At 45.2% G+C, this 22,957-nt stretch overlaps 1 protein-coding gene across 2 annotated transcripts in view; it reads left to right on the top strand.

Annotated features, from left to right (window-relative positions):
- The window catches only part of LOC124031253 (guanine nucleotide-binding protein G(i) subunit alpha-2-like), a 92,434-nt gene that overhangs the window by 61,174 nt on the left and 8,303 nt on the right, over positions 1-22,957 (top strand). For both annotated transcript variants that reach the window (XM_046342305.1, XM_046342306.1), the window contains exons 2-4: positions 6,587-6,629; positions 12,044-12,185; positions 15,424-15,584. In XM_046342305.1, coding sequence (XP_046198261.1) covers positions 6,587-6,629; positions 12,044-12,185; positions 15,424-15,584 — 346 coding nt within the window. The remainder of the gene's footprint in view (positions 1-6,586; positions 6,630-12,043; positions 12,186-15,423; positions 15,585-22,957) is intronic.

Genomic DNA, 22,957 nt, shown 5'->3' on the forward strand with positions numbered 1-22,957 from the left:
CTCAAGGCAGCTGGGACCATAGTCACCAAGAAAACAATTGGTAACACACTCCACCGTGAAGGCCCGCAAGGTCCCCCTGCTCAAGAAAGCACGGCCCATCTGAAGTTTGCCAATGAACATCTGAATGATTCAGAGGACAACTGGGTGAAAGTGTTGTGGTCAGATGAGACCAAAATGGAGCTCTTTGGCATCAACTCAACTCGCCGTGTTTGGAGGAGGAGGAATGCTGCCTATGACGCCAAGAACACCATCCTCACCGTCAAACATGGAGGTGGAAACATTATGCTTTGGGGGTGTTTTTCTGCTAAGGGGACTGGACAACTTCACCCCATCAAAGGGACGATGGACGGGGCCATGTACCGTCAAATCTTGGGTGAGACCCTCCTTCCCTCAGCCAGGGCATTGAAAATGGGTCGTGGATCGGTATTCCAGCATGACAATGACCCAAAACACACGGCCATGGCAACAAAGGAGTGGCTCAAGAAGAAGCACATTAAGTTCCTGGAGTGGCCTAGCCAGTCTCCAGACCTTAATCCCATAGAAAATATGTGGAGGGAGCTGAAGGTTCGAGTTGCCAAACGTCAGCCTCGAAACCTTAATTACTTGGAGAAGATCTGCAAAGAGGAGTGGGACAAAATCCCTCCTGAGATGTGTGCAAACCTGGTGGCCAACTACAAGAAACATCTGACCTCTGTGATTGCCAACAATTTTGTTGTTGTTATTCTCTCTCACTGTTCAAATACACCTACCATTAAAATTATAGCCGGATAATTTCTTTGTCAGTGGGCAAAAGTACAAAATCAGCAGGGGATCAAATACTTTTTTCCCTCACTGTAATAAACAATAAAACATGAACAGTAAACATTATTTTGGAACTTGTGTGAGTGTAAAGACATTTCAAATGGCATATGTCTATACAGAGTTTTAACAATGTGCAAATAGTTAAAGTAAAAAGGGAAAATAAATAAACATAAATATGGGTTGTATTTACAGTGGTGTTTGTTCTTCACTGGTTGCCCTTTTCTTGTGGCAACAGGTCACATGTCTTGCTGCTGTGATTGCACACTGTGTGGTATTTCACCCAATAGATATTGGATTTGTTTTTACATTTTTTGGGGGTCTGTGTAATCTGTGGGAAATATGTGTCTCAAATAAGTTCATACATTTGGCAGGAGGTTAGGAAGTGCAGCTCAGTTTCCACCTCATTTTGTGGCTACAGTATGTGCACACTGTAATGAATACTCAGGGAGAAAAAGGTGTAGATTCACGTGCAGAGCGCGGCAGGTGTTTATTTCGCCTTCACAGAAGGTAGGAACCGTGGTCACAGGCAATGTTCATACACAGGTAGGCAAACAGGCAGGTGAGTCAACTAGGACTGAAGGCTATAACTGGTTCTCACAAACGAGCTAGGAAAGGCACAAACAAAGTGAACTGAACTAACAGAATGAACTGAACTAATTAAGGAGCTGATGAGACCAGGTGAGTAACCAACACAGGTGAAATCAATGAACAAAAATGAAAGACAGGGCTACGTTCAAGAACACAAAGAAATAGGGCTACGATCAAGTACACAACATAACAGAACACAAGGTTGACTAAGAAAATAAATACAGAACTATACACACACTGCCCAGTCTTCTCTTGAGAGCCTGGTCTGCCTACGGTGGTTTCTTTACCTAATTGGTATGTCAAATTTGATATTCCTTTTGATAGCATAGGAGGCCCGTTTTGCCTTGTCTCTCAGATCGTTCACAGCTTTGTGGAAGTTAAATGTGGTGCTGATGTTTAGGCCAAGGTATGTATAGTTTTTTGTGTGCTCTAGCGCAACGTTGTCTAGATGGAATTTGTTTTTGTGTTCCTGGGAACTGGACATTTTTTGGCACACTATTTCTGTCTTCCTGAGATTTACTGTCAGGGCCCAGGTCTGACAGAATCTGTGCAGAAGATCGAGGTGCTACTGTAGGCCCTCCTTGCTTGGGGACAGAAGCATCAGATTATCAACAAACAGTAGACGTTTGACTTCGGATTCTAGTAGGGTGCTGTAGACTGTTCTAGTGTCCCCACCAATTCGTTGATATATATATCAGCTGAAATAGACAGCAGCCTTCAATATGGTAGACCAATCCGAACTCCTCTCTCGGCATGTCCAGCCCACTCATTATCTCAGCCAATCATGACTAGTGGGAAGGTTGCTATCTTTTTCTGTGCCTTATTAACCAATAAGGTTCGTAATTTAACAATCATATTTGTATTTACAGATGGCATACAAGTTAGTTATGAATGCACATGAAAGTTCACATGTTCGAGAAGGCATTTCTGCCCAAAAAAAGCATTTTGATAAAAAAACATTTTTTTCCGTTCAAACGTCTCTCCTGTGAAGTCGTGACTTGCGCCTCGTTTCCTGAATTGGGACACATTTGTCATTGTTGTTCATTTTCTGAGGTTGTCTGCTTGACATTTTTAGGTTTGATAGGGAAGCTGAGAGGTCAAATATACTGTTCAGGTTTTCTACTTCCAAGTTTACAACTTCAGTATTACAGTGGAGGGAATGGTGTCACCTCCAGTTAGGTGTTTGTCCCCCTGCGGTTCAGAAACCCTACACGTGTGTCAGCTCCCCTAGCTCTTGAAAATCTTCATTAGAGCAGTGGATGAATGGACTGTTTATAGTGATACAGTACCTCTCAATCTCACACCGTAGGAGGTTTTCCCTGTCAGTATGTGAGGTCAAGCGATGTACCCCCCCCCCCCCCCTCCCGAACACACACTCCCAGTCTTACACTCAGCACACAGTGAACAATTGTGAGAGTTTCCACACTGTGTCTGGAAGGATTCTGGGCTGTGGAAGCACCATATGGGGGATACAGTGTGTGTCTGTGCTACTGTCATCATGCTTTTATTACAGTGGAGGGACGCTCTCAATGGCCCTATATCCACTCACACTTATCCTCCAGTCTGAGTTCCTCTGTCAGGCAGGAAGACTAAACATCCTCCTCATAATAGCTTTCCTCTGCACAGCTTTAATCTGCTCAAATACCAAAGGCTTCTGTGTTGAAAAGAGGCGGTCAGAACCCAGGCTCAGATTGTTTCCTCTTTGTAGAGTGAAAGTGAATATAGTCGGAATGGGATTAAGGCTGTTTGTTGTGTTAGAGATAGGGAGTAGTCCCCTATTGGGGCTGTCCCTGGCATTCCATCTGGAGAGAGGGAGAGGGAGGGGGGGGGAGATGGGCAGAGCAATGATATCTGCAGGCCAGTCTTCAACAACAGCCATAACACAGCTCTGAGAGTCCGTGCTGATAGAAACCCACACTTGAATCTGTTGAATTTGATGCAATTGAATTCTATTAAATGTTACCATTCAAAAGACCTGTTCTAGTTGAAAAATCAGATACCACAAGGCTTGAATAGGTTGATGTGGCTTACAATGTAGCACAAATTACTTTGGTTAAGTGTGTGTGTTTGCACTAGTCTAATGTATTATTTTGTTTATGTGTGTACATTATGTGCTTGCACGGATGCCTGTGTATGACTCAACTGCATGTGTGCATGCAACTATGTGCTGTGAACATCATAGTGGTCTTTTGCATGTTGGCAGGTACATGAAATATTCAAGGTCTTCAGTGCAGTGCTGGCTCGCCTGCGCATGCTTCCGTACATTATTCATGCAGGGGAATGTTTCAGGAGCAGCAGTGTGATAACACACCACCATGTCTGAGAGTGTGTGTGCAGGAACTAGCTACCTCCAGCTTAACCAGTTAGGCAGTTTACATTGTCATCAACTGGCATTCCCTGTAGGCAATTTGGCTGTTTTTCCACATAAGCAAGTAGCTCAGCTTTAATGTTGCAGATAGATTGTAATTGTTTGCATATACTAACAGACGACAATACTTCTACTGCTACTTACAGCTATTTTGGCTCACACCTACAGTACCTGTAGTTAAAGAATTGACATATTCATAATTTCCTCTTCAAGTTCCGGATTTTCACCCACTGCGGCCAAAACACCATTCATTCTGATCTTAACTACGGCCCTCTGATGTCCACAGATGAACCCATCTTTCCCAGTATAGTGACATTTTGCTATTTCATTTCGCAATACATCCCTCCATTTTACTATGATGTGTTATGCGGATCCTGAACCTCCCTATTTGTAACGTTTCTGCCGATTATTGCCCCAAAAAGAAATACTTGACCCAAGAGTATAATGATATTTCCCATTGACTGACCGTGGTTCTTAAGATCCCCTCACTGTACCGTTTGCAGATCTGAACCCTGATATTGTGACATAAAAAGCAAGCAACTAGTGGCAGAGTCTGCACAAGGCTGACTGTTCAATGCCCCATATATTGACCATTCATTTTATAGAATAGCTTAAATTGGAAAGGACCGATTGATGTGTCAGTTGTTGTTTTATGTCGGTTTATAGAGCCTATATGCCATGCCAAGTGATCTTGATGGGCTTGGTCTTTTTCACAATGTATTGCATCTTAACGTTACCTTCACACATCAATCAGATGTGTATATATAAAGCACCTTTTTACATCAGCCGATGTCACTAAGTGCTATACAGAAACCCAGCCTAAAACCCCAAACAGCAAGCAATGCAGGGGTATTATAGCAGGAGGGCACACACATTTTTAGAGCACAATCTATCAAACCCACACACACACTTGCTAACCTCGTACTCATATACAACAGAGGCCAGTATGGACGGTATCCGTCTATAGGAGATACTTGTGTGTCCAGTCAATAGATCGGCTCTCTTGTTGTCATAAACCTCAGTGTTGTGCTGTCATTACAGCTCATTAATGTTCTCCGCTTTACTGGACAAACTCCAACGGTTCTATTTACCATCGTCAACATGGCGGCAGGGAGAGGGACAGCGTGAGAGAAATAAATGGGGCAAGAGCAAGTGAAGGGCGAAAAATATGTTGTGTGTATTTGTATGTGTGTGTGTGTGTGGCGGGGGGGGGGGGCCTAGCTGGATTCAGTCACATCACGCCTCTGTGTTAACAGGTCTATGAACTCTCTGGGAGTGTGTTTGCAGCTTGGCTCTATGTAACCACTGGACCACAGTCTGTAGCACTCTCTATAGGCAACCTGGTAGCCTTCTGTCTCTCTGTCCCCTCATTTATTTCTATAGAATATCCTGTAGGAAAAATCAACATTGGCATCTTCTTTTTATAAAGTTTCCTTACAGTGGACTGTATAGTGTCTGCCTGTGTACAAAGCCTGTGGCTCTAATCTACTCTAGACAATATGTTACTGTTGAAGGATTGTGAACATGCTCAGACAGAACCATGGGTTATTAGGCTCATATCTCATATGATTTATTCATAACGTATTATTGCTTCAACCCCACCAAGCACTTGAGAAAATACAGATATGAATCAATATAGAGTGTACACACACAACGGGCAAGTGCCCAAACATGTATACACACACACTTTCCACTGTGTCTCTGAGTCACTTCCCTCTGTGTTCAGTTAGGAATAAAAATTACAATTTCAATTCTCGCTCAAGGCTTGGAGCCTCCATTTCTCCTTCTCTTTCTTTATTTCAGCTTATCAACTCAGCCCACATACTGGATCAGATCAGTGCAGGGTGACTTTCTAACTGTTGGGAGCTGAGAGAGTGGCTTCTTTAGAATGGGTAACGGAGCAGAGGACGTGTCTCTTAGATTGGCCGGTTAGCATGGGGACTATAAGGAGGTTTTAAATGGAGAGAATCCACCCAGTCTGACTGTGTGTCTGCTCTGTGCTCTGTATTCACATCACTGTTGTGATGGAATGTGGAATGTCAGTGGCTTGTGTTGTTGGTGGGAGATTATGGTTACTGTTGGGTAACGTGCGATCTGACACACAGACACACACTTCATATAAACAGTGAGTGTTGTTGGGTCAGAGTGACCATGACCCTAGTGGTGGACTGCGGGTCATTTAGCGCTGTGTGATTAGTTAACTCCTCAGTGCTGCTGTCCTCTAATCCAGACAGCCAACTATTTAACATAACAGTACAGCAGTGGGAAATATCCCAATGAGTTTCTTATGGACCCTGAACATGAAACAAGCAACATGACGTCATCTGAAAGAACAGGCCCATATCCTGTTTGTGAAAGCACTCCAACGTTTTAATTTAACGCTAATGATGATTAAGTGCCTTGTCTCAGCGGCTGTGGAGAGGGAGGGTTACAATACGACGGCTTCCTCTGAAGTTAACACACAGGCCGCGCTGTTGACGCAGGAGTTATTGGGCGTAGGAAACTCTGTGAAACCCTATGAGACCGAGTGAGGCACCCACTGAGTGGAGAGGGGGCCTCCAGGCATAACGATACTACCGTTTATATTATGCACTACTGTAGATTGACATGACTGTTAGGCTGTAACTGGATAGGGGGCGACTGGAAGGAATATGAAAAGAGACGGATTAACTCCGAGAAAGGAAGCAGAGGGAGAGATGCATGTAAGCGTTAAGGCCTGAGGAAGAGGAGGGGGTTTATATGTGAGGTGGTCTTGCTTGCTGCCTGTTTACATTTCTCCACTAACAGGAGTGTATTTTTAACCTCTGGCTGTTTCTGTTCTTTGTGCAGGTGCTGGAGAGTCAGGGAAGAGCACCATTGTGAAACAGATGAAGTAAGTAGAGCTCCATGCCTGGCTGGCTGTCTCCGCATTGTTTGGTTTTGCTGCTGTTCCCGTCAAGCATGAGCAATTAACCCAATATCACAACCTGACTCTGATGTCATTGTCAACATAAGCAGACAGGGACAATACATTCTTAAACTAGTTACCCAGAATCCTCTACATATCCTTTCTCATGCTATAATCTATACAAGGTGTCCCCAATTATATTCCGCCAATTTTATTCTTCAGCGGATGATAGGGGGGCCGGAACATAATTATAAATCATTTTTACACTACAAATTGACCACAAGAAGCCCAAACGGATGTCACATTTGACAAAAACATAATAATTTAAAACCTTGATTACATTGGGATGCGATTACATATGGGAATACTTGGGAATAGATTTTCTAATTTAAAATCACTTTGAGCTGATTTCCTGGTCATTTTACAGTCTTTAATGTCCCCTCCCCGAACAATCTCAGAACTTGGGGGGCCAAATCCAATCATTTGGCCTGCGGGCTGCCTATTGCAGAACCCTATCTGCATTGACCCATCTTGCACTAACCTTTTTGACTCATCCCATACGCTGCTGCTCCTGTTTATTCTCCATATGTTACCTAGTCACTTTTCTCCTACCTATATATGTACATATCTACCTCAATTACCTCATACCCCTGCACATTGACTCTGTACTGGTACCCCATGTATATAGCCAAGTTATTGTTACTCATTGTGTATTTATTTTTCGTGTTATAATTTTTCTCTCTGCATTGTTTGGAAGGGCCTGTAAGTAAGCATTTCACTGTTAGTCTACGGCTGTTGTTTACGAAGCATGTGATTTAAGATAAGATCATTTGTGATCTAAGATAAGATTTGATTTGATCTATAAAGTGCACAATACTTCCTATACGTACAGTTGTAAGCCTGTTTCTTTCTCAACTGTTACTTAATGGGTTTGAGGCCTCCCGGGAATGGGCAGCCACACACACACACACACACACACACACACACACACACACACACACACACACACACACACACACACACACACACACACACACACACACACACACACACACACACACACACACACACACACCGACACACACACACACACCGACACACACACACACACCGACCACACACACACACACCGACCGACACACACACACACCGACACACACACACACACCGACACACACACACACCGACACACACACACACCGACACACACACACACCGACACACACACACACACACACACACACCGACACACACACACACCGACACACACACACACCGACACACACACCGACACACCACACACCGACACACACACACCGACACACACACACCGACACACACACACACACACCGACACACCGACACACACACACACACACACACACACACACACACACACACACACCGACACACCGACACACACACCGACACACACACCGACACACACACCGACACACACACCGACACACACACCGACACACACACCGACACACACACCGACACACACACCGACACACACACACACACACCGACACACACACACACACACCGACACACACACACACACACCGACACACACACACACCACACACACACACACACACACCGACACACACACACACACCGACACACACCGACACACACCACACACACCGACACACACACACACCGACACACACACACACCGACACACACACACACCACACACACACACACCGACACACACACACCGACACACACACACGACACACACACACACACACACACACACACACACACCGACACACACACACACACACCGACACACACACACACACACCGACACACACACACACACACCGACACACACACACACACACACCGACACACACCGACACACACACACCGACACACACCGACACACACACACCGACACACACACACACACACACACACACACACACACCACACACACACACACACCGACACACACACACACACACACCGACACACACACACACACCGACACACACACACACACACACACACACACACACCGACACACACACACCGACACACACACACACACACCACACACACACACACACACACACACACACACACACACACACACACACACACACACACACAAAGGTATGGACCAGAGGAGTTTTTCTCACCATGATTGATGCATTGACTCCTTCCCTGCTAGCTCATATTCCAAGGAGCTACTCTGACAATAGAGTAGACAGTTATCTTAAGTCTACGCTGTACAGGATGCTTCCTACTAGACACGCTGAATCATTTGGAACATATGGAGAAGATACAGGTTAACCTGGTAGCAGATCTGGACCTGTATGTTCTGTAGAACATTACTCTTTTGTCATGTTTTTCATGCCAAACATTTATGCACAAACTGGAAAACACATCGAATAGGTTAGTTACTGGTTGGTGCCCTGTGCATCTGAATATTCAGCCAAACACAAGCCCCTGTTTTGTGTGGCCTCTGGCTGGCTGTACTATAACACCTACTTCCCCTTTTCTAGAACCATGCAGTTCTTTGACGAGCGCTGGGGTAAATCTGTAGGACTTAAGCTGATGGTTATGAGCACCTTGGCTCTGGAGGCAATGTTGTCTCTGTATAACCCTACTGCTCAATCTCACAAATGAAAACACACACACACACATTTAAACCCTCAATCCCTCACAGACATTCTTGACGACAAACACAGACGTTACTGCCTGGAATAACGAAACACACACACACCTTCCCCCCCACATACACATCAATGCAAGCACACACAATTATCCTTTATATATTCACATACACACACTCACACACACACTCTTCAATGGTTGAATTATTCCTCCACATTCTCGTCGTGCCATGCTTTCAATCCCTTTTTCATCCACTCACACAGATCAATTCAACTGACGCTATTAAATAATTTCACACTGGATTAATAACACACACACACCACACACACCTGTAATACATGGGTGAAACACTGTCAAAACCATCCTGATGATGAAATCTCTTTCTGCGTCACCCATTAGCCAGTAACTTGTTTTGACTTGAAAATGATTTGTATTATACTGAACAAAAATATGAACACAACGTGTAAAGTGTTGGTCCAATGTTTCATGAGCTGAAATAAAAGATCCCAGAAATGTTCCATTTGCTCCAATTTTGTGCACACATTGTTTACATCCCTGTTAGTGAGCATTTCTCCTTTGCCAAGATAATCCATCCACCTGACAGGTGTGGCATATCAAGAAGCTTATTAAACAGCATGATCATTACAAAGGTGCACCTTGTGCTGGAGACAAAGGCCACTTTAAAATGTGTAGTTTTGTCACACAATACAATGTGTCTCAAGTTTTAAGGGAGCATGCAATTGGCATGCTGACTGCAGGAACGTCCACCAGAGCTGTTGCCAGATCATTTCATGTTAATTTCTCTACCATGAGCCACCTCTAACATATTTTTAGAGAACCGGCCTTACAACCGCAGACCACGTGTAACCACACCAGCCCAGGACCTCCACATCCGGCTTCTTCACTTGCGGGATTTTCTGACTGTAATAACGTCCTTTTGTCGGGGAAAAAAAAGATTCTGATTGACTGGGCCTTGATTCCCTGTGGGTGGGCCTCGCTCAGAAGTGGGTGGGCCTATGCCCTCCCAGGCCCACCTATGGCTGCGCCCCTGCCCAGTCATGTGAAAATCATAAATTTGGGCCTAATGAATTCATTCATTTCAGTTGATTGATTTCCTTATATGAACTTTAAATCAGTAAAATTGTTGCATGTTGCGTTTTATATTTTTGTTCAGTATAATTGCCTGTAGTATAAATAATTTGAGGGCTCCACTAACAAGGAAAAGGCTTCATCATGATTTGCTCGGAATTTCAAAATTTAACTTAGATTTCAGAAGTAAAATGTATTCTGCTATGGTTCTTCTTGACTATTACTATTATGAATTTGCAGTCTCATCTAGGAAAATGTCTGTTTCGGCATGAAATCTAGTTTTTTTTAACATTATGTGGAAATTGAACATGACTTTAAACAAATAAGTCTCCCTGGTTCACCTCCAACCTCCCCAGCCAGCGTGGCTCTTTGGTGTGTTGTCTTCGCTGAATTGTAATTGAGAATAAACACTTTGTGAGCTCATGGGGCGGCAGGTAGCCTAGTGGTTAGAGAGTTGGACTAGTAACTGAAAGGTTGCAAGATCAAATCCACGAGCTGACAAGGTCAAAATCTGCTGTTCTGCCCCTGAACAAAGCAGTTAGCCAATTGTTCCTAGGCTGCCATTGAAAATAAGATTTGTTCTTAATTGACTTGCCTAGTTAAATACAGGTAAAAACATAAAATGAATTATTTAAGTCCCATTTGGCCTTCATCCTAGCAGGCTCCCTTTCATTGGTGTGACTAGACGGGGTACAATATTTGGCTCATAGCGTAGGAGCTCCTGTCTTGGCCTGGCCACTTTTTACTATCAACATATGTGTTCCATCTCCCTCCTCCATACTATAGTCTATTTGTTTTAGTTGTAGTGTTCTCTCAGCAGAGACCGGATCTTCCCCCACAGACTAGTAACATCAGTCTGGAATGAAGTATTCAGTATGCATAGTACAGCCAATGATTAAAGTAGATAGTACTTGTTTCAATTATTAAATACATGCTCCGGAACTTTGGCGACTAGTAAACCTCCAGTTTTCACACATGCATAATATATGAGCAGAATTACTGTTTAACCTCAATTAGCCACGAAATCCCTAGTTTGAAAGCGACTGTTTTCTGGAAGCTGTGATGCACCATTTCCCCTACATTTTCCCACATGTGGGCCCAGCCCCTTAGCAATTTGAGTTTCAGCCAATAAGCTTCAACCCCTCGCCATATGAGTGAAACCGAGCAAGAGGCTCATTATGCACTCACAGTAGAGCGAGAGAGCGAGCAATGACATGGTGCAAATATCTGCACATACACTAGATACCAAAGGTATATGGGCACCTGCTCGTTGAACATCTCATTCTAAAATCATGGGCGCTAATATGGAGTTTGTCCCCCCTTTGCTGCTATAAGAGCCTCCACTCTTTTGGGAAGGCTTTCCACTAGATGTTGGAACATTGCTGCAGGGACTTGCTTCCATTCAGCCACAAGAGCATTAGTGAGATCAGGCAGTGATGTTGGGCGATTAGGCCTGGCTTGCAGTCGGCATTCCAATTCATCCCAAAGGTGTTCATTGGAGTTGAGGTCAGGGCTCTGTGCAGGCCAGTCAAGTTCTTCCACACCACTCCAGCTGACGCTTGGCTATGGAGATTGCATGACCCACCCCTCTCTCCCTCCTGTTTAAATGACCCAACTCCTCTCTCCCTCCTGTTTAAATGACCCTCCGACTCTCTCTCTCCTGTGTCTGTCAGGATCATCCATGAGGATGGCTACTCAGAAGAAGAGTGTAAACAGTACAGAGCTGTGGTCTACAGCAACACCATCCAGTCAATCATGGCCATCATCAAGGCAATGGCTAACCTCAAGATCGATTACGAAGAGGCCGCTCGAGCGGTAAGACACACACACACACACACACGTGTCTGAGTGCACCTGAGCAGCCACTGTTCTCTCTGCATATACCCCACTGCTGCTCTAAAAGCCAACCAGCCCTTGAACCGCTCCCACTCTTCTCACAAAACAGACTTCTCCACTTTATCCCTCTTCTCTAATCCAGCTCTAATCTGTCTGAAGTGAGACGGCGAAATGATCTATGCTCAAGTATCTCTTCTTCCTGAAGTGCTATGTGACAATAGCCTCCAGACAGATAAGAGTTTTGAGTAGTTTAGCCTCCCAGACCTTGTATGAGGCGGAGTGAGTGAGTACCATCCAGTGATGTGCCATGTGTACTCAGTCCTGCTGCCCATGTGTGTCATTAGACTAGGGGGACCACTGCAGAGCTAAGCTGCCTGTCTGCCCAGTGGGAACTACTGAGAGATATATGACACAACAATAAAAAACTATCCATGTGTTCTGAGTAAGAGCCAATTATAGTCATGCCCCCCCATGTCTCTCCCAAACAAGATGTACAGTTCCTCTCTATGCAAATAGGAATCTTATGAAATATTTTCCTGTTCTTCATATTACCAACCAAACAGAAGTATTATTAAGTGAGCGATCTGCTCACTCTCTCGACCAAGTCCAATTTTGGATTTGATCAAGTGTTGAGATAAAGACCTAATTTTGTACTACTTCCTGTGCAGAGGAGGCATGGAGAGGGAAGAGTGTTCTCCCGCTGGTATGTGTCACAGTTGGTTTATTGGGGGTAACTAGCTCTTCAAGACATATTCCTGCTACAAATCTCTGCAGGTCTGTCGGTGTCTCTCAAAATGATAATAATAATAATATAATATATGCCATTTAGCAGACGCGTTTATCCAAAGCGACTTACAGTCATGTGTGCATACATTCTACGTATGGGTGGTCCCGGGGATCGAACCCACTACCCTGGCGTTACAAGCGCCATGCTCTACCAACTGAGCTACAGAAGGACCACAAAAAAACAGAAATCAGAACTTCACAGCGGTGAAACTATACCAGTGTTATATATTATAACCTAACCTGATTGACATAATGAATTCGTAATGATAATGTTGTACACCGTAAGACGGGCTACATTCTCCAACAATGGGCTTTGTGGATTATGCTGCTTTACTAGCTCTAAACAGAGCCATGATTAAAAATCCTACAATGTGATTTTCTGATTTTTTTTCTTCTCATTTTGCCTGTCATAGTTGAAGTGTACCTATGAAAATTACAGGCCTCTCTCATCTTTTTAAGTGGGAGAACTTGCACAATTGGTGGCTGACTAAATACTTTTTTGCCCCACTGTACATGGTGGTTGATAAAGTGATTTACATTGTATGGGACTAATGCATCTCATTCACTACCAATGTACAGCACCCATGCCTATTGAGATAGGCCTTTTGTTAAGTCATTTAGGTGTTAATAATGATGGAGTAGGAATGGGCTGTAGGCTTATTCCTGTCTCAGACCAATCTGTACACACATACACGCTTGCTCGTCTAATACCACTCCCAGTAACTGTAGTGCTGAAGGGGGCAGGGCTCTCTCTATAGTCCCCCACTGCAGTATATCTATCAGGTGTATTCACTGCTGCAGAGGCTAACCCAGCCATGCTAATTTCCTTTACAAAGCAGCTCCCCAGGGGTGAGACTGTAAGAGGGACTGTTCTGGTGTCTTACTCTCTTGGCCTGATAGTTTAATGTATTACGTGTTCTGTAGATTGGCTGTTTAAAGTATTTGACTTAATGTAACAACAGAGATCTGCGCTAGTTTTCATTTTACACACATAGTGTAAACAATTCCCAGCTTTTCCAGAAATCCGGATTGGGGGATTTCTGCAATGAGGAGGGAATAAACCGGAAAACCTTAATCCTCCAACAGGATTACTGGAAAACCAGGGAATGTAATTTTGCCACCTATTCACACCATACTGTTCTCTCTTATTGTGCACACCTTAAGGGCTCTTGAAGGGAGGAGGTGGGCTCAGGTGACATAGTCTTGATATGATACAGGTCATCCTCCTTCAGTCGCCATAAAACTAGTCTGTTTATCACAGACTTGAATTACAACACAATACACTCTCTCAAGTACACACTCTATTCCTGTGAGCTACTTTAAAGAGGCCTTGATCACCTGGTGTATTTGTTTTGATTCCTCTTCTTGGAACCGCCTCCATCACTTATTAACCCGTTCATGGGCTGGACTGGGTTAGACTGGGGGTGGACTGGACAGACACAGGTTAACCAGCTGCATGGAACTTAGGCCAGCATGTCTCCTCTCAGTCAATGCAGCTTTAGGAGTTTGTCCATCTTTTCCCTGGAAAGCATCGATGCATGGAGGGATGGTCAGGAGGGTTTTGTGGGCAGTGCACTAAGGTGATGTGGGAGCTGTGTAATCGGCCCTTCTGATGCTCTGTGTGTTTGTGTGTACATGCTTGCATAAGTCAGCGTGGGACCATGCTAGGGGAAAGCTATTACACCACATTCTGTGTGTAAGTCAGTGCTGAGACCATGCTGGGGAAAAGCTATACACCACATTCTGTGTGTAAGTCAGTGCTGAGACCATGCTAGGGGAAAGCTATACACCACATTCTGTGTGTAAGTCAGCGCTGGGACCATGCTAGGGGAAAGCTATACACCACATTCTGTGTGTAAGTCAGTGCTGGGACCATGCTAGGGGAAAGCTATACACCACATTCTGTGTGTAAGTCAGCGTGGGACCATGCTAGGGGAAAGCTATACACCACATTCTGTGTGTAAGTCAGTGTGGGACCATGCTAGGGGAAAGCTATACACCACATTCTGTGTGTAAGTCAGTGCTGAGACCTGGCGGAAACCTGCCTGTGTCTACAGGTATAATTACCTCAGTCATCCTGTTCTCATGGACCCTTCCAGGGGGGTGCTCCCCTGTGGCTACACTGAATGATGAGTCACCTGTATTGCTGGCTCGAACACACAGAGACACACACGCGCACACACAGAGCTCTGAGAAAGAGTGAGGACAGTCTCTCCAGTGGATAGGTATGATTACTGTGTTTAATGGTTATTCTGTTTGTAGTGCAGACTGTCTAATTGTGTCCTCCAGTCTAATTGACCTTGTGAGACCTGATCTATTACTGTCTGCTTTACCATGGCCAAGTTTATTAACGTTGATTAGTTAAGGTCTCTTGTCTGTTCCACTTGGTCTGACTCATTCCTAACCCTGTGTGTGTCTGTGTCGCCTCCAGGATGATGCCCGCCAGCTGTTTGCCCTCTCAGGGGCTGCTGAGGAGCAGGGCATCCTGCCAGACGACCTGTCCAACGCCATGCAGAGGCTGTGGGGCGACGGAGGGGTGCAGGGTTGCTTTACGCGCGCCCGAGAGTACCAGCTCAACGACTCGGCTGCCTAGTGAGTAACGACCAACACCACTCTGCTCACTTGGCTACGTACCTCTGCCAGGCTCATAGTCTACTTTGTCATGGTCCTACTCTTTTCCATGTTACCATATAGTACCTGTAAGGCTGTACCCAAAGATATGCAAGATATGCAATTTTGATGTGTGATTTCTAACTCTTAAAACATTTTTGGGAAACTACAAAAACATAAATGGCCTACCTGTAACTTACTCACACTCTGTAGAATGGAACTTTTGGAAGACCGTCGAGTCAAAGTTAATTTGTCATGTGCGCCGAACACAACAGGTGTAGTAGACCTTACAGTGAAATGCTTATTTACAAACCCTAACCAACAGTGCAATTTTTTTGGAAAAAATAGGTATTAGGTAAACAAAAGATAGGTAAAGAACTTTTAAAAATGTTTTAAAAAAGAAGATAAATGACAGTTAAAATAACAGTAGCGGGGCTATATTTTCAGGTGGTACCAGTACAGAGTCCATGTGCGGGGGGCACCGGTTAGTTGTGCTAATTGAGGGATTACAGATAAAGTCGGAAGTTTACATACACCTTAGCCAAATACATTTAAACTTTTTCACAATTCCTGACATTTAATCCAAGTAAAAATTCCCTGTCAGTTAGGATCACCACTTTATTTTAAGAATGTGAAATGTCAGAATGATAGTGGAGATGATTATTTATTTCAGCTTTTATTTCTTTCATTACATTCCCAGTGGGTCAGAACTTTACATACACTCAATTAGTATTTGGTAGCTTTGCCTTTAAACTGTTTAATTGGGGTCAGACGTTTCGGGTAGCCTTCCACAAGCTTCCCACAATAAGTTGGGTGAATTTTGGCCCATTCCTCATGACAGAGCTGCTGTAACTGAGTCAGGTTTGTAGGCCTCCTTGCTCACACATGCTTTTTCAGTTCTGCCTACACATTTTCTATGGGATTGAGGTCAGGGCTATGTGATGGCCACTCCAATACCTTGACTTTGTTGTCCATAAGCCATTTTGCAACAACTTTGGAAGTATGCTTGGGGTCATTGTCCATTTGGAAGACCCATTTGCGACCAAGCTTTAACTTCCTGACTGATGTCTTGAGATGTTCCTTCAATATATCCACATCATTTTACTTCCTCATAACGCCAACTATTTTGTGAAGTGCACCAGTCCCTCCTGCAGCAAAGCACCCCCACAACATGATGCTGCCACCCCCGTGCTTCATGGCTGGGATGGTGTTCTTCGGCTTGCAAGCCTCCACCTTTTTCTTCCAAACATAACAATGGTCATTATGGCCAAACAGTTCTATTTTTGTTTCATCAGACCAGAGGACATTTCTCCAAAAAGTGTTATCTTTGTCCCCATGTGCAGTTGCAAACCGTAGCCTGGCTTTTTGGAGCAGTGTCTTCTTCCTTGCTGAGCGGTGGATATAGATACTTTTGTACCTGTTTCCTCCAGAATCTTCACAAGGTCCTTTGCTGCTTTTCTAGGATTGATTTGCACTTTTCGCACCAAAGTACGTTCTTCTTTCGGAGACAGAACGCATCTCTTTCCTGAGTGATATGACGGCTGCGTGGTCCCATAGTGTTTATACTTGCGTACTATTGTTTGTACAGATGAACGTGGTACCTTCAGGCGTTTGGAAATTGCTCCCAATGATGAACCAGGCTTGTGGAGGCCTGCAATTTCTTTGGACTGAGTTCTTTTGATTTTCCCATGTCAATCAAAGAGGCAATGAGTTTGAAGGTAGACCTTAAAATACATCCATAGGTACACTTCCAAGTGACTCAAATTATGTCAATTAGCCTATCAGAAGCTTCTAAAGCGATGACATAATTTTATGGAATTATCCAAGCTGTTTAAAGGCACAGTCAACTTAGTGTATGTAAATTTCTGACCAAGTGGAATTGTGATACAGTGAATTATAAGTGAAATAATCTGTCTGTAAACAATTGTTGGAAAAATTACTTGTCATGCACAAAGTAGATGTCCTAACCGACTTGCCAAAACTATAGTTTGTTAACAAGAAATTTGTGGAATGGTTGAACAACGAGTTTTAATGACTCTAATGACTTTAATGACCGAAGTGTATGTAAACTTCCGACTTCAACTGTATGTACATGAATGTATAGTTAAGGTGACTATGCATAGATGATGAACAGAGTAGCAGCAGCGTAAAAGAGGGGTTGGGGGGAACACCATTCAAATAGTCCAGGTAGCCATTTGATTATCTGTTCAGGAGTCTTATGGCTCAGAGGTAAAAGCTGTTGAGAAGCCTTTTGGCCTTTTGTCTTTGGCAATTTTTAGGGCCTTCTTCTGACACCACCTGGTGTAGAGGAACTGGATGGCAGGCATCTTAGCACCAATGATGTACCGGGCTGTACCCACTACCCTCTGTAGTATCTTGTGGTCAGAGGCCGAGCAGTTGCATTTACATTACATTACATTTAAGTCATTTAGCAGACGCTCTTATCCAGAGCGACTTACAAATTGGTGCATTCACCTTATGACATCCAGTGGAACAGTCACTTTACAATAGTGCATCTAAATCTTAAAGGGGGGGGTGAGAGGGATTACTTATCCTATCCTAGGTATTCCTTAAAGAGGTGGGGTTTCAGGTGTCTCCGGAAGGTGGTGATTGACTCCGCTGTCCTGGCGTCGTGAGGGAGTTTGTTCCACCATTGGGGGGCCAGAGCAGCGAACAGTTTTGACTGGGCTGAGCGGGAACTGTACTTCCTCAGTGGTAGGGAGGCGAGCAGGCCAGAGGTGGATGAACTCAGTGCCCTTGTTTGGGTGTAGGGCCTGATCAGAGCCTGGAGGTACTGAGGTGCCGTTCCCCTCACAGCTCCGTAGGCAAGCACCATGGTCTTGTAGCGGATGCGAGCTTCAACTGGAAGCCAGTGGAGAGAGCGGAGGAGCGGGGTGACGTGAGAGAACTTGGGAAGGTTGAACACCAGACGGGCTGCGGCATTCTGGATGAGTTGTAGGAGTTTAATGGCACAGGCAGGGAGCCCAGCCAACAGCGAGTTGCAGTAATCCAGATGGGAGATGACAAGTGCCTGGATTAGGACCTGCGCCGCTTCCTGTGTGAGGCAGGGTCGTACTCTGCGGATGTTGTAGAGCATGAACCTACAGGAACGGGCCACCGCCTTGATGTTAGTTGAGAACGACAGGGTGTTGTCCAGGATCACGCCAAGGTTCTTAACGCTCTGGGAGGAGGACACAATGGAGTTGTCAACCGTGATGGCGAGATCATGGAACGGGCAGTCCTTCCCCGGGAGGAAGAGCAGCTCCGTCTTGCCGAGGTTCAGCTTGAGGTGGTGATCCGTCATCCACACTGATATGTCTGCCAGACATGCAGAGATGCGATTCACCACCTGGTCATCAGAAGGGGGAAAGGAGAAGATTAATTGTGTGTCGTCTGCATAGCAATGATAGGAGAGACCATGTGAGGTTATGACAGAGCCAAGTGACTTGGTGTATAGCGAGAATAGGAGAGGGCCTAGAACAGAGCCCTGGGGGACACCAGTGGTGAGCGCGCGTGGTGAGGAGACAGATTCTCGCCACGCCACCTGGTAGGAGCGACCTGTCAGGTAGGACGCAATCCAAGCGTGGGCCACGCCGGAGATGCCCATCTCGGAGAGGTGGGCATCACTTACCAGGCAGTGATGCAACCAGTCAGGATGCTCTTGATGTTGCAGCTGTAGAACCTTTTGAGGATCTGAGGACCCATGACAAATCTTTTCAGTCTCCTGAGGGGGAATAGGTTTTGTTGTGTCCTCTTCACGACTGTCTTGGTGTGTTTGGACCATGCTAGTTTGTTGGTGATGTGGACACCAAGAGACCTGTAGCTCTCAACCTGCTCCACTACAGCCTCGTTGTTGAGAATGGGGGTGTGCTCGGTCCTCCTTTTCCTGTAGTCCACAATCATCTCCTTTGTCTTGATCACGTTGAGGGATATGTTGTTATTCTGGCACCACACTGCCAGGTCTCTGACGTCCTCCCTATAGGTTGTCTCATCGTTGTTGGTGATCAGGCCTGCCACTGTCGTCTGCAAACTTAATGATGGTATTGCAGTCGTTCCTGGCCATTCAGGCGTGGGTGAACAGGGAGTACAGGAGGGGACTGAGCACGCACCCCTGAGGGTCTCCCGTGTTGAGGATCAGCGTGGTAGATGTGTTGCAACCTACCCACACCACCTGGGGGCAGATCGTCAGGAAGTCCAGGATCCAGTTGCAGAGGGAATTGTTTTGTCCCAGGATCCTTAGCTTAGTGATGAGCTTTGAGAGCACTATGGTGTTGAACTCTGAGCTGTAGTCAATTAATAGCATTCTCACGTAGGTGTTCCTTTTGTCCAGGTAGAAAAGGGCAGTGTGCAGTGCAATAGAGATTTCATCTTCTGAGGATCTGTTTGAGCGGTATGCAAATTAGTGAGTTTTGGGTTTCTGGGATAATGGTTGTAATGTAGTCCATTACCAGCCTTTCAAAGGACTTCATGGCTACGGACGTGAGTGCTACGGGTCTGTAGTCATTTAGGAAGGTTACCTTAGTGGTCTTGGGCACAGGGACTATGGTGGTCTGCTTGAAGCATGTTGGTATTACAGACTCAATCAGGGACATGTTGAATATTTCAGTGAAGACACCTGCCAGTTGGTCAGCACATGCCCGGAGCACATGTCCTGGTAATCTGTCTGGACCAGCGGCCTTGTGAATGTTGACTTGTTTAAAGGTCTTACTCATGTTGGCTACTGAGAGCTTTATCACACAGTCGTCCGGAACAGCTGATGCTCTCATGCATGTTTCAGTGTTACTTGCCTGGATGCAAGCATAGAAGTGATTTAGCTCGTCTGGTAGGATCATGTCACTGGGCAGCTCGCGGCTGTGCTTCCCTTTGTAGTCTGTAATAGTTTGCAGGCCCTGCTACATCCGACAAGCATCAGAGCCAGTGTAGTACAATTCAATCTTAGTCCTGTATTGGCGCTTTGCCTGTTTGATGGTTCGTCAGAGGGCATAGCAGGATTTCTTATAAGCTTCTGGGTTAGAGTCCTGCACCTTGAAAGCGGCAGCTCTACCCTTTAGCTCAGTGCAAATGTTGCCTGTAATCCTTGGCTTCTGGTTGGGGTATGTACGTACGGTCACTGTGGGGGCAACGTCCTCGATACACTTATTGATAAAGGCAGTGACTGATGTGGTGTGCTCCTCAATGCCATAGTACTATTAGCTCAGCCACTCTCCATGACCCCTCCTAGATCACAAAACTTAATGGGTTCTGTTGAAGTAGGCTGGGCTGTGATTTTACTGGATTTACCTTCGGAATCTGGGGCAAAGCAATCAGGGGGAGTTTTGGGGAAGCAGCAGCATCACACTAGATCAGCAGGCTCTGATTCTAATGGCTTCACACCACAGTGACTCCAAAATTCCCTCCTCCCGTCCCCCCTCGGTCTCCCATCTCTATTTTAAGGGGATTAAGAGATCAAGGCTGCATGCGCTATGTGTTATCACTTTGTTTAGGAACCAATTGGTTTATTAATGGGGGTTAGTCTGACTCTGAACTTCCAGGAATTTTCACAAACCTAATTTCCCCCGAATCCATTTCTGAAGAGAGGACCAGTTCCTGATATAATAGATTGGATCAATCCACTTTGATGATGGGAGTTAAGAAACAACCAACATGTTGTTTACAAACAGATGACTTTCGCTTGTTTAGAGACCGGTTTTTAATTCACCTGTATAGTCCCCAGCCTGAATATATATTTTATTTTCTATGTTGTTGTTTTCCTGTAAGATTTTTTATGGCCAAGACAAATTAGAGGTGATAACAGACAAGGAAATGCTATTGTCTAACTGCTGCTAGTGTTCATTTAATAGTTCAATTTGATGTTCTAAAATATCTTTCCTTTGATTTAGCTTACCAACAATATTTCTGGAGATGGGTCTGAATGTAGTTTTAGTTCTGTTCTGAAACCTCTGTGTAGTTCTCTGTGTCCAAAGTCTGACTGCATTGGGGCAGCCTGCTCAGCTCCCACGCTAGTAGAGCTGTCCTGTCCTGTCCCGAATAGCAGCGGGAGCTCTGAAGTCAGGGTGGAGGACAGTGTGGTTTCACAGTGACTGCTCACATATGCAGTCACTCCCTCTTTCCCTCCTCCTTCTCCCTCTCGGCTGGCCATGAGGCAGCCATCAGGAAAATGTAGCCTGAATGAGGGAGTCACTGGGGTATCCAGGGATTGGTGGCAGTTTGTGGTTGGCACCGACCATGTCGCGCCTGGTTGCAGCCTTTAGTCCAGGGATATTAAAATCCTGCCTCGAGGTCTGCAGTACTGCTGCTTTTCTTTTCTACTCTACCTGGCTCTTGATTGACGTCATTGATTGGCCAGAGAGACCACTCACCTGGTGTCCCAGCTCTGACTCTGTCCCTGAAACCAGCAGTGCTATGCATCTTTGCGCCCAGATTCAAGGTTCTGTGCTCTGGTTCTCACAGCGACCAGTCAACAGATGCTACAGTGTAAGGCTATGCTATTGTTCCAGGTTAGTCCTTTATAGTGACTCCCATTGTAAGTATTTCTCTATGTAGAACAACAACAGGTCTCATGTCACTTCCATTTAGGTCTAGTCATGCTTCTAATGTCTGACCCCAACACAGCCGGCCTGCATGCCGCAGGCTGTCAGCTCTCTCTGGAGCCTCTCCACAGAGCCGCTCATTAACATCGAGGCCTTTAACTGAGTCAATGTAATGTAGTGCTCCGTCAGTGTAATGTACTGCTAAGCTGTTGGTCTAATGATGAAAGAAAACACACTAATACTGCAAGGCTCTCTCTCCCCAGTGCTGCTGTAGCGTGGTGTAGGTTAGAGTCCCTTATCACCGGGCCCCATAGGGCCCCTCAATCACTCTATATGGAAATTTTGAGAAAACACAAGACATCCCCTGATTCCACCATTCCTGATACACTCACCATCTATGTGACTGGAAAAGCACTTGTGCATGTATCCCCACCTGCAACAGAGGGAGAGTGTTGTACTTGTTCTTAGACGAGTCCATTAGACACAAGGCCTCTTGGTGAGATTGCACGGTGCCAGGGAAATGGGCTCTAAAATGCACAACAAGATAGTGTGTCACAAAATGATTGCCTGGCATCCACTAAATATTAAACGAGCAGAGGGAGCAATATTGTTCTCTCTCCCCCTTTTTGTATTACCAATCTAATCATAACTTTTTAATCCCTCGCTCGCTCACTCGCCCTGCTCTTATTAAAGCTCTGGCTTTCTGGTAAGCGTACTGTTGTGATGACCCCCAAGAGGTTGTGAAGGCGGTGATGAGGATTTACATTATTTCATCAGGCCTCTCCAGAGCACTTTGACTACTGTAGTTAGAGAGACTTCCTGTGT

The sequence above is a fragment of the Oncorhynchus gorbuscha genome, linkage group LG03, assembly GCF_021184085.1.
Source record: "Oncorhynchus gorbuscha isolate QuinsamMale2020 ecotype Even-year linkage group LG03, OgorEven_v1.0, whole genome shotgun sequence".
In the NCBI taxonomy this organism is placed as follows: domain Eukaryota; kingdom Metazoa; phylum Chordata; class Actinopteri; order Salmoniformes; family Salmonidae; genus Oncorhynchus; species Oncorhynchus gorbuscha.